The sequence below is a fragment of the Scleropages formosus genome, chromosome 2 (genome assembly GCF_900964775.1).
Source record: "Scleropages formosus chromosome 2, fSclFor1.1, whole genome shotgun sequence".
Classification (NCBI taxonomy): domain Eukaryota; kingdom Metazoa; phylum Chordata; class Actinopteri; order Osteoglossiformes; family Osteoglossidae; genus Scleropages; species Scleropages formosus.
The window spans coordinates 24,693,433-24,708,373 of NC_041807.1; the positions used below are offsets into that span (position 1 = coordinate 24,693,433).

General features: G+C 44.1%; 1 protein-coding gene across 1 annotated transcript in view; it reads right to left on the reverse strand.

Annotated features, from left to right (window-relative positions):
- The window catches only part of LOC108938819 (receptor-type tyrosine-protein phosphatase gamma-like), a 145,118-nt gene extending 130,597 nt beyond the window's left edge, over positions 1 to 14,521 (reverse strand). The window contains exon 1 of the mRNA XM_018759760.2: positions 14,341 to 14,521. Within this exon, the coding sequence (XP_018615276.2) occupies positions 14,341 to 14,446 (106 nt within the window). The 5' untranslated portion in view covers positions 14,447 to 14,521. The remainder of the gene's footprint in view (positions 1 to 14,340) is intronic.
- Between the last annotated feature and the right edge of the window lie 420 nt (positions 14,522 to 14,941).

The following is a 14,941-nucleotide window of genomic DNA, read 5'->3' on the forward strand; positions in this document are numbered from 1 at the left end:
AAGTCAACAGGATGGATTTATAGGGGAAGCCAGTCTGGCCACTCACTGATTAGGACTATCAGAGTTTCAACAGGCTAATTAACAAGATTAATCATATGCAAAATGTTTGATTACAGGTCGTGCGTCTTTTGCTTCTTAATTGCCAGGCACTTCAGACTGTGCATCTACACTCAAGGAAAGAGAGCTACTTATCAAATCAGCAGCAGCATATTTACGGCATACAGCATTGTATCCTGTCTCGGCCATTATAGAAATTCAGCGTGCGTAAATTACACGGCTACACTGAAGATTTATTGAGAGGGGAGGGACCCATTCAGGCTGAGGGAACAGCAATGGGGCAGGAGGTCTCGTGTCACCGCTAAAACTATTAACAGGAGTTATGACACGCCACTTACACGGTACAAAAAAGAAGTCCTGGGATCAATATTTAGATAATTTTCCGACACATATTTCACGAGACGGCAACGCTAACTGCACCTTGCAGAGAAAAATGGGGTGACGTCAACTAAAGAGGTACTTTTTCCCCTTCAGATCGCTCTTAAATGGAAACTGACACGTTGTAAGCACAATCTTACAACAAAAGGAGCATTCTGCATTTAAATTGGCTCCTAAAGAGCTCAACGGGACTTGTCACTTTGACTGTGGAGCTTTTGTGATTCTTTGACGACGTGTCAGAGCTCATTGTGTACCTGAGCCAGGCAAAGACAGTGACATCACACTCAGTTTAACACCGACGTGTTTTTCGCAAAACCAAATCGGGCTTCAATCGATCACCCTTCAAAACTGCAGGGAGACGCATCCGACTTCAAGTTGCATAAGTGCATCAGATCAGTACGCTGCCATAATATGTAGTTACACAACAAATTTCATTTTTAATGTTTCTGTAAAAGAATGCAGGGCGACAGCAAAACTTGATACACTTCTCCAGTTGAGACATGCTGAAACACAATTCCTAAATACACTTGCAAGCGTCACGCTTCCTATACGCAGCATCTTCAAATGCCTTCTCCTTCACCGTTTTACTGACCCAAAGGCCTAGTCTCCCACCCCCGCCCCTGGCGGATTTGAATGTTATATAATGATCAATACAGCGCGGAAGCAGCTGAGAGAGTATAATGGAATGGAACAAAGCTGTGAAGTAGCTTTCAACAAAGCTTTTCTAAAGCAGCACTCTGTGGCCTGTCTGAAGTCCAAGGCAAATATGCAGGACTTAAAATCTTTAGATCCAATCAGCTTCCTCCAAGGGCATGGAGACATTGATTCCAGTGACGGGAAGGCCTAGGGTGGGGTAGAAGCCCTATGGGAAGAGGGATGCTAAGCACACTTTGCAGTTTCAAATGATCTCCTTTTCCCACCATCCTCTGCCAAATCCACAACTATGAGAAGGTAATGAATACCTTCTCAGTCTTCTCTGAGCTGTTCAACATCTCCTCAAATGTTCTACAAAAATCCTGCAAGACAAGATAACGCTCTCCCAAAAATCCCATTTCTCATCCAGCAGCTCTGAAAATAGAATGATACACAGCTTAGGTGACCTGATAAGATGGCGTGAAGACGACAACCACGACCTGTACACCATGTATATTACAAGTTCCATGTTTAGCTCATTATGCTACTTGTACTTCACCAAATTTTTCCATGTGGTACTTTTGCTGTACCAGCTGAGGATTAGGACCTTGCTCAACTGTATTATAACCAAAGTAAGACTTGAACCAGCAACTTTCAGGTCATAAGTCCTAAGCTGGATCATAGCACAGATAACGAACTGTAACAGAGGCTATTCCAGAGAATGACACCAATAACACCACCCTTATTAAAATTACCGTTTAAAAACAGAACAGGTTAGCACAACAAAGAGCAAGTAATCTGTTTGCAAAAGCCACAAGAAATAGCTTTAGTTTGTGTATTTAGTTTCTTTCCACCATATGAACCAATCTTCATCAGATGAGTTGCCGCATAAAACTTTATCCTGATATCGAGTATTCTAAACCACCTTCCTAATATTTTTTTCTTCCCTCGATTTATGTTACATTACAGGAGTAGCTGTGCAAAGGTTTATCTGGGCATGATCTTAAAGTTATAGGACATGAACATTTGCACCTTACATGAACTTGAGATCATGGGCAGAGTCAGTCTGGAAGAGGTGAGTTTTAAGACCCTTTAATTGTGGACAGATTCAGCAGTTCTGGGGGGGTGTTCCACCAGAACAGAGCCAGAACCAAGAACCTTCACCTTTTGTGCATGGGACCACCAAGCAAGCAAATGTGGAAAAGGGAAGCAGTCTGGTGGGGGGGGGTAGCAGATGAAGTCTTGCAGACAGCTGGAAGGAGTTCTATTGATGTATTTGCATGCCATAAGCAGGATCTATCATTTCTGGTGTACTCGCCCAGCCTTGCAGGCTCTAGACACCCACAACCCTGTTGAGTGGTTACTGTAAATTCTAGACAAACTAAGGGTTAGTATGTTTATTTTGAATGCTAATACAGCTATAGTTTGCTTTTTCAATGAGCATTTGCCTCTATACAGCTTAGAGAACTTTCCATTTTTAAAAAAAAAAATAAAAATTTGTACAAACTCACTCCTCTCACCCCTAAATAAGAATGGCATTTTTATTTCTGTACCTGTATTAGAGGGCTTTGAGAATGAAACATGCCTTGATATAGTTTATTCTGCTTTTTTTTTTTTTTTTTAAAAATTGCTGCTTTTTCCCCATTGAAAAATGTTTATTAATATTAAAAAAAGGCACCAGCTACAGCCCTGCAATATCATCCATGCAGAAATCCATTATCACAGAACATTAGTGTTGGCACTATGTGTTGCAATGAGATGAACTATCAGTGTGCAGCTTAAGACTGCTGCTATACTGAAGCCTTAATTTAAAAAGTCAATGTGGACTTCCCTTTTATGTTCAGTATCTTATTTCAATAAGCAGATGCATTTATGCAATTCTTGCTTTGGTCACACATTTCTCATTAGACATTAAGTTCTCAAACTGACAAGCAAGCTGTTTAATACAGGATGTTAAAGACTTATAAAACCAGACCAATCATGAATCAAATGTCATTTAAACATAGGCCAACCCCCTTTTCATAATTTATTCCAGGTGGGGAGACAGCTGTATACATTTAAAAATTACAAGGTAACATTACACAATTAACACAAAGGTGAGATATCAGGCATGCAGCCTTCTGGTCTACAAGTATTTTCATCAGTTCAAAGTGAACCACTTTCTTCCAGTTGGGGTTCCAAGCTCTGATTGAGGGGAAGGGTCTTGCCACAATTTTAAAAAAAAAAAAGATGCCAACTTACATTGGCCACAACCCCTGCCATTCAAACCAGAGGAAGACAAGAATCAGTCACCCGCAATCCCCTTACGCACTATAGATGCCAGATGATGGATTCAGCAAGAGAGCTAAAAAATCCCAGGACAAATATATCACTGCAACATTTGGTCTCCTCCTGGGAAAAACCAATAAGATATTTTGTTCCATGCAGTAAGTGAGAACATGGTTTCCATGTTCTGTGCTACTGTGCCATCAGCTGTACATTTTCACATCCTCCTGTGCATGCTGAAATAAAGTAAAAACTAAGTGGTTCCTTGAGTAGCCATGATTGGTGCCAATTACCAATTAGCGAGGGTGACAGTGCCAACAAGTGGGTCGCATATAAACAGAACAGCTGAGCAACCTGGGCTGCGATGCTATTGCTGCAAAACATGGAAATGTTTGCTTCCTGGTATCAATTCCATAATGAAGAGGTTGTTTTCCTACCAGTAGGATCTTGCTCTTTCCCCACAGAAATGTGGGATGTCAAAGAAATCTAATATGGCCATTTGAGTGAGGGACCAGGGCCAGTGCATGCAGAATTTCTAACATTTGCTCCTGTGGTTCACTGCTGACAGCCTAGGAGTACACTGCTCTCAAAACCATGGTACAAGCGAAGCTTACAGAACATGGCCTAAATCCTCAAAATGGTCAAACAATCAGTGGTTGCTGAAATGGAAATTAACTATCTGGAGAAAAGAAAGCGGGTGTCAAAAAGCAGACTATCATTTCAGCTGCAGCTGTGTGACAAGAATTTGCTTGGAGTTGATGCCTGTCTGTCTTATCTGGTTAAGACATGGATGTCCCTTCTGATGACACCCCGCTCCCCCCAGGAGCAAGATGAAATCGTATATCTGCAGATTCTGTTGATGCCAGTCTTGTTGCTTTTATGACTTTGGCAGATTTTAGCCCCCATTACTGCCCTATGAAATTTGTCAAGTAACATGGTTGTTGCAGCATTTACAGGGATGTAACGACACCAAAATCAGTAATGGCAGGATATATAGCAAAACAAGAACTGTTGAGCGGAAAAGGCCATTGAGCAGCAAGTTTAGAATTTGACCGATGAGGTTATTAAAACAAGAACTGTAGCCACGCTGTGCAAGATTCATCTAAGGTAAGACATTTGAAAGTAATGGAATCTTCATGATGACTGGGAGAATCTACATTTTCAGAAGTCAGCATCAAGGAAAGTACAACAGTAAGGCAGCTCCTGGGAATGGATAGGATACAGTCCCATTGTCTTAACCTGGAGACTAAACTAAAACATTTTGACCACATTAGACATTGATGGACAGAAGAGCACACAGAACTTAAACCAAACTAGCTGTCAAAGATGTTAACACTAATGAACAATGAGTCTTGTCACTTCTCAAATTTTCCCTCCTAGCAACAAATGACAGAAAGACAGTAAGGTTATACCTTAACTGTGGCCACTTTGCTCAGTAAGCATAAAAATGTTTCAGATGTAATGTGTAGTTTAGACCACATCTTCAATAGTTACAGCTGGTAGCACTGGACCTTCTGGACTTGGAGTTCAAATGTGGGTTCACATTTGGCTCAGTCTATGAAGAGTTGATGTTCTCTGTGTTCACATGGGTATCCTCCAACAGTCCAAGGACACAGGCTTCAAGTGATTTTTTTTTCCAGATTGTCCTCAGTTTGTATGTGCAGATACCAAACTAAGCTTCTTACAAGTATCTAGCATTGCAAGTCACCTTGGACAGAAGTGTGAGCTGAATACAAATAATACTCCTTGATTCCAGAACATGCATATGCCCATACACAGGACAGCAGGGTTACATTTTTAACTTTAACACAAAGCATGCTATACACCTTGTGATATTCCTATCCTGAAACAACTGAAAAAAGTTAAGCTACTGATGTATGTTTCCTTTTCAAGTGAGGCCCCTTTTCAAGGCTGCATTCCCAGGTACCACAGTCAGAGTTCCATTTCAACTGAAGCCTGGGTCTTGCCTTATTTGGCTGCGAGGGCGGCCCGGGGCGGAAATGTAATGATATTCTGTTGCTGGCCATCTGTTGTCTTCGGTAGGCCACGCAGACCCCCCACTGACTGTGGAGTCCTGTCACTCCGCTGCATTCAGGGATCCTGGAGAGAGCAGAGTGCTGTCTTGTGCAATCGGCCAGTTCAGCCCAACAACTCCACCCCAGAACTATGAACTAGCTCCATTTCCCCCCCCATACACACTTCTGGAAGTTGCCAATGAAACCCTTTAATTCTAACAGGAAAAGGAACAAAATGCTAAGAATCTGTGGCTTCCTTTGTCCTCATTAATATCCATGTTAAAAAAGTAACAGCTGCACCGAGTCCTTTTCTCAAGGATTGAGAAGAGGAGGATGCAGACCACCACCAAGGGGCGGGGGCAGCCAGAACCTCCAAAAATCGGAACACCCGGACGAGTGTGCCCTCCTGCTCTGCTCCATTTCATGTCCGAGGCCCCAAGCCATCTTTAGGCTGATGAATCTTCCTCAGCTAATTAAATTTTCCTTTAATGACTGCATGTCAAAAATGCCGCCAGTCGAAAAACACGGATACAGCATCTCAAGTCAAACTCCATCCCACAGCCTGCGGTACAGATGTGTTGCTCTGTTCAATGATACTGAATCACTCACTACAGATGGACTAAGTGCTTTTCTGTCTGACCTGGTCTATGTAGCAATACACCAAGTATGCCTTTGCCCTAGCAGCACAAAAGTTGAGTACATGAATAAAACCACCTTGGTAACTATAACTGAGGAGCTGTACTAGTGCAATGTTTTTTTTTTTTGTATGATCAGAAAGACACCCCCCCCCAAAAGGGAGATTAAAGTATGTTAAGAGAACTACCACTGGATACAAGATGTATTACTGCCAATAATCCTCAGAGAAACCCCAAGATGACTGATGCCATAAAGTGAAATCTTTACATTTAGCAGACACTTCTCCAAATCAACTTCCAGTGAACTCTATGTAGTTTTATCAGCCCACACACCTTATTCACCACGGTGGCTTACACTGCTAGATACACTACTTACAATGGGTCACTCAGCCATACCTCAGTAGAACACTGTCACTCACACTATAATACATTCAAAACATCTTTCAAATGCATTTGTTATGCTACTCTCTCTCTCTCTATGACCCACAAAAGCTACAGGCTTTTTTTTTTTTTATTATTTTTACAGTTACCAGAATGTATGCCAGAAGCTGGTTCAGGTTATAGTTGGGTTAGAAAACTAAAGTCAGACTGTGGAACAACAACAACACTTTGGGCCTTAGATGCAGTTGCACAATGTTTGTCATTAAGTGTGCAAATACACACTTTTTGCATTTTAAAAAAAACAAATTGTGCAAAGCACCATCACTACAAATGCACTTTCCACCACTAACAAAAGATCAGATCTGTTCCTGAGAGGATATGGAACGCTTGTAGACAGTGCACGACAAAAGTGGGAGAGTGCACAGATGATAAAATCAGAGATGAAGTTCCTGGGACACAAGTGTGCACATTGCCCAGATTAGATGTGGCACCGAGGTTGCACCTGTCATCAGCTTGCTCCGACGGCAAAAGTGACGGTTCATACAGCAGCGTCTGCCGCGCGTGCCGTCAACGGCTCGCGCTTCAGATACTCTGCTCAGCAGCGTTTCGCAGCCCTACTTGGAAAGTAGTGGAAGCGTTTACTCTGGGATGTACACAGTAAGCTTGGAAATGTGTCATGAGGAATGACCACTAAGCCCCCACAAACATCATTTGAACAGGAAGGGGAGATGAGAGCAGAAAGTACAATCTGGCAGAGAGGAAATGCAGTCTCATTTCTTTACATGGGGGATTTGCTTAAGTTTTGGACAATTCCTAAACTGCTCTGGTACACTGAATGCACCACCGTCTTAGGGAGTCAGACATCCTGGATCTAGTCATGGTGGACTGTAGATGTACAGAGCCCCAGAGGTATGACACAGACAGCCTCTACATAGTGTAAATCAGGTGAGACTCAAGTTAGTCTACATACATTCCATCCAACCCTCTTGGAAGCATCTCCATATTCAGGGTTTTCAGGGAGGGGGAGAATGTGGCAGGACTCGTGGTGCCCAGGGCAAGATCACTCGGCCCATCTGTCTGACAGTTCATGTCGGGCAGCAAAATGCTTCCAGCTCATTTGTCAGGAAATTGGATTTTGGAAACTGACTGAGGAGGATGACTGAAGGACTGCAAGCCCAGGCACTCCATCCTCCAGCACAGAGGACGTGCTACTGGACACTGATGTCCCCATGACAAGCAGGAGGAAGGAGTTCTAGCTACATAAGGCCCAGGTCAGCAAACTGGCTACTTGAACAAAAGAAGCATTTTCACTGCAGGATGGTGATAAATTCATACTTCAAAATTTTCAGAGGGAGGAAAAAATAAATAATTGTAGCCACAGACTATTTCGTGAGGTTTGCGCTAAGAATAGCCCACCTGCATCAGACATAATGTGCCTCATGTTCATGGTGTAGCAATCCTGATTATTTTTGATGTCGCAAACAATATGGCAGGCAGAACAACACTCACAGCAGACACAGCAGCCCCCGGTGGTGGTCGATCAGGGCCCGACAACGCTCACTGCTCTTCACCCATACGGAAAGGCCTCCATTCCCACACTTTTCTTGCTATCCATCACTAGTTAATCACTTTCATAGTGAGAGTTTTAACTTTTAAAAGCACACTCTCCTGCTGTTTGAGAGGTGGATGAAATTTAACTGTCATGACAAAAGATGCATTGAACTCAAAATTATGTGCCAGGGAAACTGAAGGACTCCAACAACAGACCAACACATGCCCAGAACCCACAGGTGGCAAGCACTGAGCTCCTCTTCCCCCCCCCCCCCATCAGGTTAGCCAGTTTCCAGCATTAAAGAACAGTAAAAATAAAACTGACTACGTGGAATGCCATTCTAGAGACTAGAAGAATTGCATCTCTTCATCCCACCACTCTGTTGATGTGATGCACTATGTTCTCAAGCATACATCGCTTTGAAGAAAAGCGACCTGCTAAGTTAGTAACTAAATCAGCAGACATATAGAACTCTTGTGTTACTTGCTTTCATGCCATACAAGTACTACTCAGGAATACTCATACTTGAGTGCAGAGCTACCAGTGTACCATTCCAATTAAACAGTAGTGTTGCATAGTCACATTCCTATAAAGGATCAGTTTTGTCTATGCGGCACAATGAGCAAAAATTCCCCACTTCCCCACCCCCATCACTGAAACCATACCCCTGGACGGTGGAAACCAGCATCGCTGTTTGTAGAAACAGCATTAAAGTTTGAAGGCGTTCCCAGGAGTAAAGCAAACCCAGCCCCGCAGCGTATGGTGGCCTGCATCCCAGTACCCCCCGGAGTGCAGGACTGATCTTCCAGGCATCAAAGTGGAAGGACAACAGCGTTGCAAGAATTTAATGAGGAGATTCCTCGAAGCTGGACGCCCAACTCGGTGACAGAACACGTCTTGGCATGTGGCGATTTTATGCCTGGGAAACAAAGGGGGTATCGATACAAATCAGTGCAGCGGGGGAGAGGGAGGGAGAGAAACTGATCTGAACTCTGTCTATCCAACATTTTAAACCAAGGAGAAAAAACTAAAGGACAACACTGTAGGCCACAAAAAATTTGTTCAAGTCCGGTACCAATGAGCTCCAAAATGTTACTACACCACAAAAGCAGAAAGCAGATGACAAGCAGACTACAGATGTAACATGTCAAATTTATCCTGTTTTGAATCACAAAGCTCAGTGAGACACTCAGCTTAACACCAAATGCTGGGAGTGTCCATTAGGTTTTTAAAAAATAAAAAAATAAAAAAACCCTGTCTTCAAGGAAGCCAGACTATGGTCTGAATTATTTTTGTCTTCAAATGTAAAATAAACCACAGTACCTCTAAACACTCCCTCTTGTGGCATACCAGCACTTTAGCCATTAGCAGCTAAAACATCAGGTACTCAAAACATGTACTCGCCACAGCTAACGTTTTATTTTTGGCGTTGGATTCCAACGTTCTGAATTTGTTTGCTAGAACCGTAGAGAAGGGGGAGCTCGTCGTTAACGGCGTCCGAGACCCGGCTAGGTTCGTTTATGAACACGCCAACACCTGGAATAAACTTACAGGATCCTAAGCAGTTCCATAAAAGCAGGAAAACGAAGGTTTAGACAGAGACACCGCTATCTTCGTGATTATGGCCACTTTTTTGTGGATTGCTCACGTGACTGTGAAACACCCTGAATCTTCAGCAGCACTTGAGTGGAAAGAGGAGGCAGCAAACCTGGCCTCATGCACCAAAGAAAAAAAAAAAAATTGCACCCTCATTCCTTGGGAGGGACCGCAGACCTCATCCCAACTGGTTCATTATCAATTCGCACAGTTTTCAGAGAGAAACCACGAGCTGTGGCACTAAAGCGCAGTGCATTACTCATCCCGGTGACGCCAAGTTCAACCTGAAGCTTTAAAAAACAAATCAATACTCTGACCAACTACTCAGGAGCACCTGCTCACCTGGTGCATCGTACAGCTTGTCCGAAAGTAAAAAGGGCTAGTTCTCCGCACCGCATCCGCGGCCGATATCGCTCGACATCACCTGGTGCCTGGCATCGGCACACGCGCCAAGTCCAAGCGGATGCCCACTCAGCCCAGGCTCCGTTTAGTAACATGAAGCCCGTCTGCGCTAAACTGGAACTAATCTAAATGCAATTACGGCATCGTCTCGACCTGTGCTAAAAATAGCACTGGTATTTGTTTCACCATCAGCGTGCGTGTACCGACGCTACATTGTTAATGATGTCGTGATATTTTTAGAAGCTCCCATCCATCTAAGGAAACAGATTGGCCCCTAATGGGGCAGCATAGCTATCTGTCGCTGTGTAATCACCACAGCTCATCATGTTCATAATGCCAAGAGAAGCCACTGAAGGCATACATGTGGTTTTGAACTTGTACTGCGGAGCCCCCGGCCCCTGCATCCTATCAGTCTTTCCTGGAATTCATCCAGACATCTTTGATTTGTACCCCCCCCATAAAACAAATAACTGTTTGAAGCAGACTTTTGAAATATAAATGCTAAAAGCAAGGATTTGTGCTCTTATAGCTCTAACCCTAATGACACAATGATCTCAAATGCATAGTTTATAATGAAAATCAATCTATCCCATTAACCTCAATGCTTGTGTCCTATTGCTTTTTATATTTCTGCCAGCCATGAACAAAATGGTTTAATGTCTTGTATTCTAGTCACGCACTGAAAAAAAGAAAATATAGAGGTGCAGGGATGCATTTCTATTTGCATTAAATTTGCAACCACTCGATCATTGAGAAGAATTAGCATAACTTAGCTTCCGTCTACGATATTAGGAGGGCCACTAGGAAGAAAGGACAAACATGAGAATACATAATAAATCTCCTCCTTCCACAAGTGGCCCTTGAATAGCTGTGCAAACACTTCTGCTGTTCTCCTGTACCCACCTACTTTGCTTCTATAGTAAAGAGGTGTCCTCAGTGTCAGAGCCACCTGGAGGGGAATTTTGGTGGGCAAACCAGTACGAGAAACAGCCCTCCACAGTCCCGTGTGTCCTGCAACCACATCCTGTTACTGACCACTACTTCTGCAGCTGGAGGGTCAACTGACCTTCAGCAGTTTCTTCACTGTGTTGAACTGATACAGGACAGATGTCAATGTGCAACTGTAGTTGCAGAAGGTATACACACACCATGTTTCAATTATTGAAAATACCATAATAGTCACTATCCATGAGCAATACCGATTCAATAGGGTCGGAATTAGGATGAGCATTGTTCTTACTGACCTATGCCAGATTCAGCATTGCTTTCGGCAGCTGGCGGAAGTGGCCAAAACAAGCTACCACAGCTTGAAGCGATTAGATACTATATGAAGTCCTGATTAAGATCATACGTTCTGCAAATGATCTTTGACTTAAAAGCAGTCATCCTCTACAGAAAAACGATAACAGTTCATCTGAACAGTGCAATTCACCATACATGTTAAACGGGTCTATGCAGGCAATCGCAATATCAGCTTAAAAGGAATAAAACCCGGTGGCTGCGTACCAACGAACAGCAGCAACACTAACGCAGAACATGAAGAACCTTGACAGCCAAGCATAAGTGCTGAAAAAGCAATATGAGAACAATGAATATGAAATAAAGCTAAAACAGCAAATCAACACAAGCTCAGAGAAGGAAAGTCTTTGAAAAGTAGTATGGGACACCTCTTTACTATTACTCCTGCATAAAGTCAAAGACTAAACTAAATCTACTGGCAAACAGTATGTGAGCTCAGTTATAACATTAAAAAAACATTCACACACCTCTGTCAAACATAGTATGACTTAATGCTTCATCATGTTGATATTGTTGGGGTCACAAAAAACTGTCAGCTGTTATAGGAAGCAACAGCAAGCTTTATACACACACACACAAAAAAACTACAGTTTAAGAAACAGCACAGCTTGCATGCCTCCTACAAAAACGGAGGAAATAAAGCTAGCCGGAACACAGCAGAAACAGTCAAGTCAAAGGTCAACCTCTAAAGCTAACCTTGCGGATAACAAGTATCCATACTCAATACCTCATTGTGTCCACTTGCTCTAGCCCTTGAGGCAGGTGCACATAGCAGGGCTACTGTATACACGACACAGGGTATGGGATGAAGAGGTGCAGGCAGTCAAGTGCATAACCGCTCTCACCCCCATCCATCTATTCCCACCGTCTCGCGCCTGAAGCATAAAAATCACTTGCTTAATGAAGCCCACAAGGGCTGGACACAGAAGTCTTCCCAGTAGCAGCAATGCACCATGCAACTGCAGAATGCCTGCCCCCCTCCAAGTGACCCCCCCCTTCCAGACGGAAGGCCACAACAATATAAACCCGGAACTCCGGAGGACCAGAAGTAAAATTGGTCACATCCCCATCCACTGAGAACCTTTGAGTTCTCCGACAAAACTAAGGTAACTCACTAAATTATGTTCCGTTCACCCCACGTACCAAGGCACTCGGAACAGGGCAGATCGCCTGAGTATGAAATACTGCTACATATCTGACTATTATTTGAATTAGGGAACTAATCAAGTCACTGCACACCTTAACGAGGGGGGGGAATCCTTACAAGATCACACCTGCATTAAAAAAAACCTACCGATAAGAGCGATCACTTTTGTTCAATGCGTGCTGCTGTTCCATTAGCAATTATAAAATCCTAATTTAATGCTTGACAAACTTCTATATAATCAGCAATTATCAAAATCATGATTTTCTTTTTGATGTTTCTAGTGGTCAAGTTAAACTGGACTTAGGCACAGTATTGCACTGGGACATGTCTTTCCTTGTCCATGTCAGAAAAACACAATTATCTGTAATATGGTTTAGATACAAAAATTAATAGGGAAATGCAGATATTATACATTGTCCCAAACACATTTTTCCATTGTGTCTGGTCTTGTCTGCTCATCATAGCCACTGGAGAAGTCATTAAAATGAACTTTGTTAAGTCAATAGTTCATCGTCACTATATTGACATGACATCTTTGCCCAAGGCAAATTACAGTCTTAGATGAGCTTAATCAAGACCTTTACCATGACCAAGGATACAATTCAAACAAGGAATGTTCAAGACTGCTGTTTAAGTTCTTAAACATGCCACCTGCTGTCCCAATTTAGCACAAAAAAATTAAAGATAAAATCTTTTAAATCTGAATGCTTAGAAAGATTGAGTGTTTAGACTCGGGCTGAATGACATTAAATTTTATGCAAAAAACCCAGCTGTTCAAAGTTCTCACCCAGTGCAGCAAAACCCAGACCAAGTGAGTGAGTGAGTGAGTGAGTGAGAAAGCTTTTGGAGATACTCAGATGCAAGGAGCTCAAGTCATTCCAGCAATTAGGAACAATAAAGAAGACCAAACGGGACATTCCCCCCCCCTTAACAGTCATGGTTTAGAACTGATGGAATGTGGTCATGCAAGGTCACATCTCCAAAAAATAAAATGCACCAAATCACAAAAATGAACCCACGCCCAGCTCCTCAGACACCCCCCCCCCGTCTTCTTTTACAACATGCGAAAGAGATCCCATGATGAAGCGCAGCCTGGATGAGCGATGAGGTACTCATCCCTCAGCAGCATCATCATCATCCTCCTTCTCTACTCGGGATTCTGTCTGGAGCAGCACTGCGCCAAACACCTGCTTCTACGGTCATGTTTCGTAAATCAAAACCGATAACGACAAAACAAAGGCAAAGCGGTTCACAAGTTCTCCCAGAGAGAGACGGGGAGCCTCGGAAACCCGTTCGCAACCCTGCAAACACGACGAGCGGCTGCGAAGACGAGTGCGAAGCCGCGGCGCGCTCCCGTTAGCGCTCCACCGCGTACACATCAATGATCGGTAAACAGGGTCCGACAGCCACAGCGCAGCCACAGCACTCTGTCTGTGGAAATCGCTGCATGTTACATTCATCAGCATCGGCGGTGTCACTTATATAACCGTGCAAAAAAAAGAACCCCTCCTGTCCGTCAAGAGTCAGTGCGTGAAACGCACATGATCCGTGTGCGCATCGCATACACAGTGTGTAGCGCAAGAAGAAGGAGAGCCGCACCGGACCCCAGACAGACCGTCGTGTGTGTTTAAAAAGTGACACCTCCTAAATCAATGACTAAACGTGTAACCCGAAATCGAAGTTAAGACACGCCGGCTTTGCGGACTGAATGCTGCTAGTCTACTGGTATCCGTACGCTGTACAACGTGGTAGAGGAAATATTTCTGTTTGACAGGTTGTTACCCGCCAAAGTCTTTCCTCGCACCGGTGACACTGACTGTGTGGCACTGCTGGTCGCTGAAGGACGCCGTGTGCGGAAATGGAAGCGCTGGTGGTGGCGGTTTGGGACTGGAAGCACAATTTAAAACAGTGAAACACACGATGATGAGAGATGGAAGGTGATGACCGGGAGTGTCGGGGAGCAGCGCTGCTGGGACTCACCGGGGAGCGACTCCGCGGGGTGGCAGTGGGAGCGGGCCCCGAGCAGCAGGAGGGCGCACAGGACCACAGGAGAGACCCCCCGGCACGATTCCACTGCTCTCCGCATGTCACTCCACACATGGAGAGCACGGGGCACACGCAGTCCGAGAATCGTCAGAAACTTGATTCTAGTCAAATAATATAATGGCAAAAAAAGAAAAAAAAAAAAAAAAAAGAAAAAAATCTAATGGGAGGAAAAAAGGGGGAGGGGGGGAGGGGGGAACTAGAAAAAAACCAAACAGGTGGAAAACAAGCAGGCGAGTCGGAGTTAAGCGCGCTGGGCTCGTCCGCGAGGAGCGCCGTGCGGAGTCACGGCGGAGGGTTGAGCGCGTTCTCCCCCGGAGGACCTCCCTCATGCGCGCGGCTCCTTCACATCCTCACCAAGAGAGAGAACGAAGGAACCAAAAAAAAACTGCAGGAACGCGCGGAACATGCTTGCTCATGGACGGAGACCCCTCGTCTTCTGTTCTTGTGTGTTTAACACTGGTGGTAGGGGGCAAGAAGCGGCTGGTCGCCCGGCTAGCGACGGTTAGCCGCTCACGCAGACGCGGCGGCGAGCTGC